This window comes from Danio rerio, chromosome 17, assembly GCF_052040795.2.
Source record: "Danio rerio strain M-AB ecotype USA chromosome 17, GRCz13ab, whole genome shotgun sequence".
NCBI lineage: Eukaryota > Metazoa > Chordata > Actinopteri > Cypriniformes > Danionidae > Danio > Danio rerio.
The window spans coordinates 17,658,818-17,673,437 of NC_141037.1; the positions used below are offsets into that span (position 1 = coordinate 17,658,818).

General features: G+C 36.0%; 2 protein-coding genes across 17 annotated transcripts in view; one reads left to right on the forward strand and one right to left on the reverse strand.

Moving 5' to 3' along the window:
• hmbox1a (homeobox containing 1a) overlaps positions 1 to 14,620 on the reverse strand; it is a 664,927-nt gene that overhangs the window by 155,904 nt on the left and 494,403 nt on the right. The window lies entirely within an intron of this gene.
• The window catches only part of efcab11 (EF-hand calcium binding domain 11), a 109,254-nt gene that overhangs the window by 29,148 nt on the left and 65,486 nt on the right, over positions 1 to 14,620 (forward strand). For 2 of the 16 annotated variants that reach the window (XM_087289002.1, XM_087289003.1), the window contains one exon: positions 13,546 to 13,995. In XM_087289002.1, the coding sequence (XP_087145128.1) occupies positions 13,546 to 13,732 (187 nt within the window). In that variant the 3' untranslated portion in view covers positions 13,733 to 13,995. 16 annotated transcript variants of the gene reach the window in all.

Sequence of the window (14,620 nt, forward strand, 5' to 3'; positions counted from 1 at the left end):
AAAAGTATCCTGTCACATTTGGAGTGCAAAAACAGTGAAAGGTTAAACGTGCATGCTGTGTGTGTGTCCGCTTTGTGTGCGCATGAAGTTTGTAACAACATTGTGTGCGACTCATCATTGCAGAAAGGCTTGAATTAACTCCACAATTACGTCAAATAATCCTTGTGTTTTTACTGTTGTATTTCTCATAAACGTTACGTGAGATGTGCTTTCTTCATGTCTGTCACTGTGCTGTTTATCAGACAGAGATGGAGACACACTGACAGGCACGTGGGAATGGTGGGCGGGGAGAACTAGCATTAAAGGCACAGGCAATAAAAACAGCTACAATGTGTTCAGAGCAGAAAATCCAATATTCTGAAAGGTATAGTAAATAGTCTGATGGGTGTTTTGAGCTGAAACTTTAGACACATTCTGAAAAACAAAATGAGAAAAAAGTCTTATCTTAAATCTTAAAAAAGGGGTAAAATAGGCGCCCTTTAAGTGTAAGTGAAGTGTTAAGAACAGGAGGGACTTTCCCTGTGCTACATATTCTCGGGGTATGAATTATAAAGTTACTTGATTTAAAAATTAATGTTGCTTTAAAGTCCTTGAATCTGGTGTCCATGAAAATATGAAGACTTTTAATAAATTCATTATTCTCTCAAAATCTCAAACAAAATTGATCATTTGCTCTACAGCAGGGCTATTCAATTGGTTTGTCAATGGGAGCCGGTTCATGAAAAGAATATTAGTGCATTGTACTTTTGATGACTTTTTTTTTTTTTTTTAAACAAACATTCAAATGTACAACAAAACAAAAAAGCACAACAAAAGCAGTACATTGCTGAAGTAGGCTTTTTTTACATTTAGACACATTCATAAGTTATTTTTTTGAACTGCATAACAATTAGGGATGCAAAAATTATAGCTTTTGGTTGTACAATTATATAATCTGAAGAATAATCCTGGTTTAACGGTTATGTATAATGTAAATTCAAGCTTTATATTAGGTAAGCTATTTAGATTAACTGTTGTTGCCATTTGCGTCCATGCATACATAATCATTTTAATAATAATTTGTCTAACATTTCTTTTTTTTACATTGCACTGAAAGACACGCACAACTCTCAGCGTGAGATGTTTTCTATTGCGTACACCCGGAAGCACACAAGTAAGTTGCTCTGCTTGTGTGTGCATATTGTCATATATTCTTACATTAGAAATAACAAACTTGCAAGCAGAAAAGACGTGATATGGGAACGGCAGCTGCTATAGTTAATCCAGTGTGCGTGCGTATTAGCCTCGGTGTACATACTTGGAACTTTAAATTAGCGCACAGTTGGCAACTTGGCCTAACTTAATTTATTTGCAGCAGTCTCGGTTTGGTTTCGTGCAACAGAAATGCGGCTTAGAAGCTTTCACGATTAATTAACTGTAACGAATTAAAGGGCAGTTAATAGTGAAATCGGCTAATCGTTGCATCCCTATTGACTCAATGCATAGTACAAAAGGCCTTTTCTACAAACACATCCAAATTTTGGCTGCTCGCACCACTCACTTATAGTGACTCGCGCTCTGCACAGCATCTGCAGCTCATGCTGTATTGAACAGATGCACGTCACTTCATAACTATAGCGGCCATTTTTCCACTAAACTAAATTTGTTTAATGTCTTGGTCACACTTTTTGGAGGGCCGTAACAAATTGCCTCGGGGGCCGGGTTCAGCCCGCAGGCTCCAATTGAATAGCCCTGCTCTACAGTAAATACCATGGTGTTGTTCCTCTACAACTTTTTTTTACAAATTAGGTCAAAACGTAACTTGGGTTACGTTTACATGATGATGTAGCCAAAAAGGTAAACATTTTTTCATTTGCATTTAAAAAATGTTTTCAAAAAATCTGTGTTCATACATCCATGAAAATGACGTATTTGGTGGTGTTACCTTGTTTAGTAAACAGTAGGAAGGTTGACGATGTGGAGTCATCTGCTTGGTAATGACGTGTAAGTAGAGTTTGCAGTGTGTAAGATGTTGTCTCTGTTGGTTTAAATGTGAAGTAAATCTACACTTAAATGTGAAGTAAATCTGAACCGTTAGCAAGCACTTGAACAACAGGAACACTACCACATACTCTGCTATTGTTGTGTTTGTTCTTGCTTGCCTTTCATTTTCACCTCTATATGCATATACTATGCACGAGCTTGACATCATTGTTTTCAAAAATTATTATTTTCAAATTTATGCATTTTCGGTCTCAAAAGCTATGGTCACTCAAACGAAAAGGCAAAAACGTTGCCCTTGTTAATGAACCCTCAGCAAACCAACAATGAATTACTTTATTTTATTTTTTTATTTATTTATTTGTTTTTTTTATTTATTTATTATTTTTTAAGTGAATAAACTGACTCGCACGTTAACCAAAATACAACATGTAATTTCTCTTCTTTTGTTTTTTAATAATTTTATTGCATATTGTTCTTTTTATTATTTGTCATATGTATTTTAATTGATTTACTTTCTGTTTCAAGTCAATATTTTTCAAATGAAAATAATTTAATCGTTTTATTACAACTTTTAGTTACCTAAAATGTGATCGACTGATCACTATTCAATAGTACTTTAAAAATGAGTTTAGAGGATTAATGATATTTTTTTGATAAATATTTTGCTGAATAATTCTATTTTTTCAAATAAAGATGGATACATTTTTTGAAAATGATTGAACATGATTGAAATGATTAACTTATACCATTTATTTCCATTAACTAATTTCTTACTCGATTCAGAGAAGCTGAAAAATTGTATGTTTTAGTTTTAATATATTTGCAGATTAATTCTAGTTGTCAACTTAGGAAAAGTTAAATTTCTTAGACAACTGCACTGAAAAAATTAGAAACAAGTAAATTTATTAAGAAGTTAGCCAATGATAGTAAATGACGTGTGTGTGTGTGTGTGTGTGTGTGTGTGTTTCAGATTAGTTGTTTAACCCTGATAAGATTCTTTTAAAGGGAAGGAATTCGTTTAATAAATCTAAAAGGCCACGTTTGACTCATTTAAATCATGTTTAAATATTTATTTATTTCCCAGTGCTGCAATGATCACAATGACATGCCATTCAACAACTCAAATATGATTTAACAAATTATTTTTTTTCTGTTAATTAACACCGACTTCTCAATTTAGCCCTGTTTGGCTAAGCCTACTGCCACTGATTCCCTGTTGCCCTCTCAGATACTGACCTTCACCAGTTGATCTGTACCTCCCACATTGAAAAGCCATGTAGATGACTTAGCAAGAGCAGAGTAGCACCTGAAACAAACAAGAAGACACTGAGCACTCTCAGAGAGTGTGTGTGTGTGTGTGTTTTGGCGTGTCGGTGTGTATGCGCTGTGGTCCCCAGCTAACGCACGTTCAAAGTCATAACCTTCACGCCGCTGTGCCATCTTGTTTTCCTCTCTCCACCTCCTCCGGTTCTCCTCCGCCCAGTCATCCTGCCACCGCTGACAGAGTGTGGCAGCAAACGGACCAAATGGAAAAAAATGGAATTCCTAGGAAGGAGTGAAGGAAGAGAGAGAGAGGGAGAGAACTCACCTTGAATGTTGTGCTTGGAGTTTATCAGCATGCCCAGGGCTGTGTTTATAAAAGATTATCACAACAAAGTGATAAGCGGGGACGTCCGCCTTTGGTGTCTCTTTGAAAGGGTGCGTGGGATGCCCCTGTGTGCGTGCATACAGTTGAAGTCTTCCATTATTAGCCCTCCTGATTTATTAGCCCCCCTGTTTTTTTCCCTATTTTCTGTTTAACGAAGAGAAGATTTTTAAACATTTCCAGACATAATAGTTTTTTTAATAACTGATTTTTTTTAATCTTTGCCATCATGACACAACATAATTTTACTAGATATTTTTTAAGATGCTATTATTCAGCTTAAAGTTCAATTTAAAGGCTTAACAACTGGCTAAAATGAGAATCAGTCTGCGCCAATAGCCTAGTAGTTAAGTGTGCCGACATATGGCACCATGATGCTCATGGCGACCTGAGTTAGATTTCCGACTCGAGGTCCTATCCCGATCCTTCCTCTCTCTGCTCCCAAAGCTTATATATATATATATATATATATATATATATATATATATATATATATATATATATATATATATATATATATAAAACAATAATATCAGGCCTATGTGTAGGTCCTCTGTTGGTTAAAATTAGAATTTGTCCTCGTTGTTAATTCACAGTAAAGGAATTGCATCACAATACAACTATTAATAATTCGGAAGTTAAATTATTATGTTTGAGACATATGCTTGCAACATAATTAGATGATTTTTTTATGGGTAAAATGAGATATTTTGTCATCAGATTAACTCTTGTATTATATTCAACATTATAGGCTAGAGTAGTTATAGTGACAGAGTTAAACATTTATTTTAATGTATCAAATGCTTGTCGTAATAACTCTAAAATACGATATGATCATTTAAATTATATGCGTGCTTTTGGTTTCACTTTAACTGCTGAGTGCGCTCGTCATGGCTGTCGTCACTTCGAGGTAAAAAAAAACATACATGCAAATGCTTCCTGCGTGGCTCCCAAATGATCATTCTGTGCAACAATCTGAACATTTACAGCTTTTATACCTGTTATTCACAGCCTATGCAGGTTCTGTTTACTAAAGTAGACCACATTAGTGGGCGTTCGCATATCCTCTCCCTAGTAAACAAACAGTGCATCAGCTCGTGTGATTTCGCAGTGGCAAATACGTCATTACATTTAGACAGAAATGATATTTTTGGGTGAATTATACCATATAAATGTAATATGTGACACTTTTAATGCCATTTGAAGGTTTCCATGTTGCTGAGCAACATATTTAAAACAAGAGAATGACAATGTGTTACTGCCTCTATGCTTCTGGACTGACCTTGAAAGAATAGTGGAAAGCTGAATTGTGTAGGGTCGAATTGAGATTGTGATCTTTTTTTCGATCAATTGTGCAGCCCCTATTAGGGATGGGTATCGTTAAAGTTTTAACTGTGATAATACTTTTTTTGATACTACTTATCGGTTTAGTACTTTAGCGGTTCCCATCTGTACCTTTTTTTTTTTTTTAAGTGTTTATTTTTTGTGAAAAAAAACAACAACTACTAATTGAACAGAATTGACAACCCTTTGTTTTATTATTATTTTTTTAATGTAAAATAAAATAAAATCAATAATTATAAAACATTTTTTTTTCTTCTGTAAAAAAATGTACAATAGTTTGAAGGAAAATTACCAGTTTTTAACCATTCTTCTAGAGAAAAATCAACATGCTTGACTTTTCTATCAGAAGTCGGGACCTTTCTTGGTTTGTGCTTCCTGCAGTTGAAAATACCTTCTTTGAGTTGCAAAATGCAGTTAAATGAGAATTTTTATGATTTTCCATTAACGCATTCAAACAAATCAGTTAACTGTTTTGGGAATTAACTGTGTTTAATACAGTTTTGGAGTTTTGCTTACAAGCTGTGTGCGCGCAAGGCTTTGTCGCTTAAAGCCTGGTTTATTCTCTATGCCAGGGGTGGCCAACCCTGTTCCTGGAGAGCCACCTTCCTGCAGATTTCAGTTGCTACCCATATCAAACACACCTGAACCATTTAATTAGGACCTGAACACCACGTGATAATTACAGGCAGGTGTGTTTGATATGAGTTGCAACTGAAATCTGCAGGAACGTGGCTCTCCAGGAACAGAGTTGGCCACCCCTGCTCTTTGCGTTCACTAGTTCACTAGAGTACACGAGGCGAATGTGGCATCATCGATGTGTTTGTGGAGGTTCGCTTTTGGAGCACACGGAATGATTTTAGCTGGTGGTGCGCATGATATTTTTTTGAGACTTGAGCAAACGGTTTAACCAGCGACGTGTTTGATTAGAGTTAAATATGAAATACTTTGAAAAGATTGAAACTGAAACGGGTACGACTGTACAGACATCTTTATGATCCGTGATCATAGAGATAACCAGATCAATAATTCTTGGCTAGAAATTGCAACAGTCATGGGAAAGGAGGAATGTTTTTGTTAAAGTTTTGAAAAACCTGAGGGATGCGTTTATTAAAGCCAAAAATGGCCATGGCAAAATTGGAGACCCAGGTACACAATTACAGAATGTTTTTCCACTATTTACAGGTTTTACACCGATGTAAATATTTAAAACAATTTATTAGTTACAAAGCTATAATTAAGGATGTAATTATTTCTTTGATAACTGGAAAGAAATATTTGAACCTATTGATTTATAGGGCTGATGCCTGATTTGACTGATGCCCTTTTTTTAGGCTTTATTGGTGATAATGTTCAGGAATAGTGGACCAATATTGCCTTTTTTAGCATAAGTATAGGACAGAAACTAGCCAGACAGTAATGTCAATTGTGGAGCAGGCTAAATCTAAAAAAAAACATCTGTATTTTTTAGTAAGTGTACTTTTTTTGCTTTAATTCTTGCCATAATAGAAAATATATTTGTAGAGCAGCCCATGTTCTGTCATTAATATTTTAATAAACTTTAATAGGTAGAACTGCCCGAGATATGAGGAAAAGCAAGTTCAAAGCATCAAAGTTTGATAAAAAAAATCTTGAGTGGTTAAAAAAATCTTAAAATCATTAAAATATTTTATAAAAATAATAAAAATAATTAGTTTAAAAATATTGAATGATATTATTGATACAACGTAGTTCCGGAAACTTTCTACTTCTCAGTTTATCCGTCTGACTTTACGGTCAGTTTCTTTTGACTGTCCCCTGTCATTTTAAAGAATATCACAACGGTGAACATGGCGAGTATAAAAGCCTCATCCATTTCTTGAGGTGCGCATGCAGTTAGCGGAGGTACGCGATGTGGCGCCAGGTGAAGGTATAAAAATACAGCTTAGCACAGTGTGTGCGCACAGCCAAGAACTGTGAAGGCTTTTATACTTAACGCTCTTGCCGGAAACACAAGCATTTTTCATGCTTCGGTCTTTTACAATTTAGCATCGATACTGATAAAGTTCAGAGTTTCGGTTCCCATCCCTAGTCCTATTTTCTTATAACAGTTTTTTTTTTATTTATTTAATTTATTTTTTTAATCTTTGCCATGATGACCGTACATAATATTTTACTAGATATGGTGAGTTTACTAGAAGGTGCAATTTTAAGGTTAAACTAGGCTAATTAGTTTAATTAGGCAAATCATTTGTTGGGAAAAAGGAATATATATATATATTTTTTCTTTTCATTAAACAATTATTTGTATTGGTCATTTAAAGGTCATATATTAACTGAAGTTTTTCTAAAGCATTTTTGCAGAAGTGGATACACGCTTTTCCAAAAGTAACTTTAGCTCTGCAGAAACTTCCAGTCAGCAGAAAGGTGTTAAAACTGAACAGAATATGTGCAGTACAGAAAAGTCTTATGCTTTTATTGTTAAGCAGAACATTCGTAGAAAAAGAGGATGTATGTATGGGTGCGACCAATGGAGGACTGCAGAATGATTGGCAAGTGATGGATTTCACTGAACTCCACCTGTTTATTGTCAGCTGTGCATAAAAGCTGAAGTCAGAAAATACAAATTGTTGTACATCTCCTGGTTGTACCCTTTGTATTGCATTTAGGAGAACAGAATTCTGTGAATCAAATTATTCATTCGCATCCAATAAATTGTTTCAGTTTTTGACATTGAAGATGTCAAATAGAGTTGATTAAATATTGCGACACTATATAATGTTTTGTTGTAAAGACGATCAAAAAAAATTGCTTAAGAGGGCTTATAATATTGACCTTAAAATGGTTTACAAGAAATAAAAACTGCTGTCATTCTAGCCGAAATAATACAAATAAGACTTTCTCCAGAAGAAAAAAAAAATATAGGAAATACTCTGAAAACTTCCCTGCGCTGTTAAACATCATTTGGGAAACATTTGAAAAAGAAAACAAAATTCAGAGGGTGGGCTTGTTGTCAGGTTTGTTCTTCTTTTATACCTTGAGATGAACCGAAGACTCCCCTTTAATTCGGTGTTTGTATTAAGATCCCTTTGCGAAGAAAAGAGCAACACCCTTTTCCTGTCCTTTTTGGCATAATTATAGCAGAACAATAGAGCGCCCTGCAGGCTTCACACCATTAGCAGACGTGCTGTTGCCTCTTTATGCGCTCGAGATTGATGGACATGTGCTGCCTCTCTGAATGAATGTTAACACCGCCATTTCTTCCCGCCGCTTGTTGCCATGGCAATGTGGTACGCAGAGCTGGTGCCATCACACCTTGAGCGCTGCCTGTGGTTGTTTTGCTTTTTTATTTCCCCCTCCTTTTTCTTCCTCCACTTCTCTGCTTTTCTCTTTTGTTGTCGCCGTTACCAGAGCAACTATCTGCCATCACCTTTCCATAAATACCTGCTGCACACACATTCTTACAGTTCTCGAGTTACAAGAATGCAGCATTTTCTCTCTCTCTCTCTCTTTCTCTCTCTCTCTCTCTCTCTCGTATTTACTTTATCGTTCTCCCCTCCATCTCTGTCATATTCTCTCTCTCTCTCGTTGAGGAATCTCAGGTTTCTTATTGTTCTATGATGTGTCTCGGCTTCATCCTCGTTGTGCTGATCAACTTGTTTTGAATAAATCTAAAGGCCGTTTTGCACTGTACATCCTTTCTTTCTCATTAAGTAGAGCGCTTATCTGCATTTGTCGACTGAATTACTGCGCTGATCACTTGGCATCGGTCTTTCTTTTGCTTGTAACTGATAGTATAAGACAAGCTGAGGTCAGAAAAATAAGGCCTTGGAGCTGGGAGTTGATAAAGGATGTTATGTTGGTTGCTAAAACAGAAATCCTTGGGTTTATTCGCCTGGAGCACAGGCATCTGAACCAACAAGTTTCTTGCGCACCTGCTTGAGAATCTGCCGTTGTTTCAACAATATTACTTTTTCAATATTTGTTTTTTAGTATATAAGGCTGGTCATCAGTGCCATATTAATAATATATTTCCAGATTTTATTCAATTTTGGATTCATAAGTTTTTTTAATTAAATTTATTTATTTATTTATTTTCATATTTCTGTTATAATTAGGGGTGTAACAGATCACGGTGGATCTGTGATTTGTACGGATCACAAATCACGGTTTGGGGAACATGTGACCTGTGGATTTACTTGTAGATTAATCCTAAATTCTATTGCTGAGAGATCACCTCTCAGGTCATTTAAATCACATGTATGGAAGCATTTAGGCTTTTCCTGTAAAATATGATGATGACGGAAGAAGTTGTGGTAGGTTATTCTGGATGTGATGGGTTTCTTACCGTACGTTCACACCGAAAGCGGCGAGAGCGTCCAAGGTCGCTCTGGCCGCCCTGGCGACAACGCTGTCTGCCTTCAGCTCCGGCGGCGAGAGTGTCAAAACTCGCTACATTGATCTCGTACTTAAAGGAGCCGTTGCAGCATTATCAGTTACATTCCTGCATAAGACATGTTTTTAGCGTGAAAATGTTGCGCACTTCTTATCAAATTCATATAACAATGGATGATCAAGTTGCATGTGGTGTGGCTTTGCTCTATTTTTCCAATATGTGTCCATATGTCTGAAATATCCTGAAGCAGCAGTACTGTTTTGTACTGTCACATCGCGTGAGATTCCCGCTTTTTAAAGATAAATTTATATAACATTAATGAACATCAGTAACTCGCCAGTAACTTATTTAATGTATGTTCCTGTAAGAAAACATTGTAAATAATTGGAAATCCGGCGACCGCAATAATCAAACCCTTGGGAACAACTGTGGTCGGAACCAAAGTTCACAGGTCTGTGTTCCCTGAACTACTATCAAGCGGTGGACGTCTTTATTCTGATTGCTTGCCGCCGAACCGCGTCATAGCTCATTACCATAAAGTTGACTTCATTTCAACTCTCCTCGACGCTCACGCCGGCGAAGACGCGCCGCGCTGCTCCTCGCCGCTTATCATCGCCTATCGCCGCCGGCTCTCATTGAAAATGAATGACTTCCGGCTACTTTGACGCTCTCGCCGCTTTCGGTGTGAACGTACGGTTAGGTTATTAAAGTTGTTTTCTTTCTCTTTACTTGTTTAGCCTGCATTTATGCATTCAGGGTAATTTGCATGATTAATCATTAAAAGATCAGGATCTCAACACCCACACAACATAAATTATAAATGATGGTGATTTACATATGTTTATTAATCCTAATCGCTGCATTCAAATTTGTGATTGAAAAACGCAAAAATCAGGAAAGAGATCCAGTCTTTTGTGTTTTGAGTTCATTATAAAGTTACAAACAGTCAAATAACACAGTATTACTGGGATAACAATTTAGATACAGTTTAGATATAACCACTGATGTTTATGGTAAAGATTAAAATCACCGTCATGTGCTCAAAAGTGGAAGTTGTTGGCAGCACTAGCATTATTTAACCAAAAGGTGCTGACAACCAGCCATCAAAAATATGCCAGTAAATAATTCTTAATTGATACTTCTAGTAAGGAAACATGAAGTTTTATGAGACTAAAAATAAATATGGGTTGTACAAATTGTTACATTTATATATTAATGTTATCAGCAACCATAGTAACAACATTGATTTTTCATAGTACTGAATATTTTATGATTTTTATTTCGTCATTTTATTTTATGAAACCAAAAGTTTCTTGCTGTAGGGTTTTTGTAATAAATGGAAAGCAAATGTCTCCTCCTCTTTTTGGCTGATCTGTAAATGGTCCGATCCATGACCAGGAAAACCATAATATGATCTGAACTGTGAGGTTTGTGATCTGTTACACTACTAGTAATAATATTGTATTTTTTTGCATACAGTTTTTTTCTCTTTGCTAGTGTTGTAAATTTAAATGGAGTAACATATTAAGATGGATTGATTTAAACTGGTAGTTTTTTTTTATTCATTTATTAAATGATCCATATCTATGGTGGCACAGTGGCTTATTGGGTTGCACTGTCACCTCACAGAAAGAAGGTTGCTCATTCGAGTCCTGGCTGGGTTAGTTGGCATTTCTCTGTGGAGTTTGCATATTCTCTTTGAGTTTGCGTGGGTTTCCTCCGGTTGCTCCAGTTTTCCCCAAATTCTAAAGACAAGCAGTTTAGGTGAATTGAATAAATTAAATTGGTCATAGTGTATGAAAACGAGAGTGTATGGGTGTTTTCAAGTTGCAGCTGGAAGGGTATCCGCTGTGTAAAACATATGCCAGAATAGTCGGCATTTTAATCCACTACAGCGACCTCTGATTTAGAAACTACGTTGAAGGAAAATTAATAAATGATTCATATCTTAAGAGTCACATGCAAGAATCAGGTGAAACTGGGTGGGCTGTGCAGCACGTTTTTGATAAACAAAAATATTTGTGGTTGAACATTTTTGGGAGAAAGTTCTAAACTTATCCATGGCATTAAAAAAATATATATTTCTAAATGTCTAAAACTTTGTATACTATATATATATATATATATATATATATATATATATATATATATATATATTCTTCCTGTTAAGGTCTTTTGCTAGCTCAAACAAGAATATGTTGATTTTCTGTTTATCACATGCAAAACTTATTGGTCATCAGTGGAAAACTATTGAAAGCCCTCCTATTATACTATGGTTTCAAGAATTCTCTCATTATTTGGCATTAGAAAAAACTAACCTATGTAGTTAAGAAAAAACTCGTAATGTTTTTCAAAATATTGAATCCTCCTGAAGTAAGCTGATACAAATATTTTGTCCATTTTACTTGTATCACGTGCTCTTCATATACTATTGTTGCGATACCTTTATATGTTATTATTTTATATGTATACAAAATTATTTTATATTTTGTTTGTTTTCTTTAGTACATGCTAAAAGTGTCTAAAAATCAAGTGTAAAATTATTTATATATATATATATATATATATATATATATATATATATATATATATATATATATATATATATATATATAACATTTATTTATATATTTATTATACATATATATATTTATATTGATTGATTTATTTATATATTTGTAAATTAGACTAGACAGTTTTATTATTGAAAATGGTTGTTTATTAATTTATTGGCCTTACTGTATCAAAACCGCAATTTTATTTGGTATATTTGTTCACTGATAAACAGCTCTAAAGAGTTATTTGTGATTGAGCGTCGCTGTATGTTTTTAATCAACAAAGTAAAACAAAATGTTGCTTGTTTGTAAATGAGAATACATTGGTCAAGCTTTATGTGGATTGATGATCTTTATTTTTACCCAGCTTCTCCAATAAATGCTCTACCAAAATGACAATGTTGGGATTATATTACAAATTTGCTGGTTTGACTTTGAAATTGGGTAAAACAAAGAAAAACGCTTGTAGAATAATGAAACCACTTGTGCTTATCAATGGAAAATGTAATTGCATCTGTCTCAATTGCAGGAGTGATTGGCGGTTTACTCGCACTCTCCAAAAACCTTGTGCTCTCTCTGCTCTTCTGTCTTCAGAGCCTTCCTAATCTGAAATGGAGGCTAATGAAAAAGTGAATTAATTAGCATTCTTAAATTAAACTTCTCTAGGAGTTTCTTCTTATTAACCATTGAGTGCTTTTTATGTGGTTTTAAAAATATTCATGCAAATGAGCCCTCAACATGAATGCCTAGGGCCAAACAAGAGGTTATAGTGAGTGTCTTTCTTTTCAAAAGGAGTAATACTTTCATACCTACTTTTTAAAATATGCATGTCGCATTTCTGCGGTCGCCCAAACTGTAGATACTGTCCTAGGGCTGAGAAGACCATTGACATGTAACCCAGAAGAGGATCACAGCTCCTTCACAGATGTTTTTCCAAGAATGGTGAAAAGAGAGAAAAATTGGTGGCGGGGGGAGAAATGAGGAAAAACTCCTACAGATCAGTAGCAAATTAGCCCTGCCTGGTCTCAGCATGAGTGCATTTACTGCATATTGAGAGTTTGCCCTTTCCCTTTGCCACCATATCAAGGTAATTACATTTCCTTTGTAGCGCTCTGAAAGGAGGTATTGCTGGCCTGGAGTTTCACTGCCCGCCCATAGAAGCACAGAGTGCATAAATCCCTTAAAATAGCTCCTTTTTTCTCCTCTTCCTGCTGACACAATAAGCTTAATGAAGGCACAATAACGCCGCCAATTCAGCTCTGTGCTGGACTCTCCGAAAACTGCTAATGGTAAGCTGAAGAGCGGCTTTCGGAAACATTAATGTGATTTCTTTACACATACGCATGCGTTCGAATGCTCTCACGCAGCTGTTTGACAGTGCAGTGGACCTCATTTTGTGGGAGGTGGAATTGATTAATCTAATTTCAGCTAATTTCCTTGCTTATTTTGTTGAAATAATAAACTGCTGAAAAAGGGCAAAGCCTGCAGTATTTCCGTTCACACTGAGAACATCAGCCATGCACAGATGCAGAACGCAGATTAAGAGTTCGACAAAAAGAACTGCTTAGATGATTCTTTTCACTTTGCATTTTCCTTTGTTGACCCATTATCTGCTCTGTCTTGTTCTCTTTCTGTCTGTTTCTCAGTCTTTCAACGAGTGAGCTGGTTAAAGGCAGGCTCCGAATTCAAGCAGGGTTGCCAGAGGGTAATGCAGTAATCACATTGGTTCCCCTTAGAGTGGGCGAATGGGTGAGGAGAGCGGTGCCCTCTGCTTGTGGCTGTTCCTCCAGCCTCTGCATCCGTCTGGCTGCTTCACTTACAGAGGGAGGCTAAACATACACCCTGAGCAAATGCAGAAAATCCATTTCTTTCTCTATTGTTCCACGTCTGCCTTAAAGACATGCTCTTTTAGCCCATTTAATTTTCATGTACATACCATTCCTCTATAAAATTTGACAGCTATATATAATTGATTTTTGTCTGGAACCTGATGGTTTTGTTGTTTTGTTGTTGTTTCTTTATTTTTCACCCATGCAGTTGTGTCGTCTGCAGTGAAATTATATATAAAGCTATAAATAAAGCTTGTCAGTTTATCTCAGATTTCAGAACTGAAATGTCTTCGGTTTCTTTTTAAACTGGTGGCTTTTCGGGAAAGGGGGAAGGGGAAAATCTGAGTAATTCCACTGGGATCTTTGTACATTGTGTAGTTGCCATGACAATTACATTAGTCTCCACTGGCAATCATCCACCTTGTTGGAATTCTAATGAGGAAGTTTTTTTTTTTTTTTATCCCCCCTCATACTTTTTTCTGTTTGGGTGTGTGTGAGGCTATCAATGATCTCCTGCCATAGTGGAAAACTGCGTTCCTTGAAGCGAAAATATAAGTGCCTTTTAAATAGGGCCACGGAGGGGGCCACGGTCTGCTGTCTAAGAGAGATAGCAGCACGCTGCTGGGCTGTGCCCATTACTCTCTCTCCCGGGGTCTAGGCTAATAAAGATGGCTTGATACGTCCGTCAGAACCCACCTCAGAAATCTGAGAGTGTGTAAGGTGTTGTTCCAGGAGTGAAGTAACATTGGTGGTCCTCCCCAAAGATCGATTATAACGATCACGGATGGGCAGTATTTACGATATACGTATTTCAAATACAAAATAGCATTTTGTGATTTGTATTTGATAGGTTTGATGTAGGGCTGTGCGATATGGGCAAAAGAAACCTATC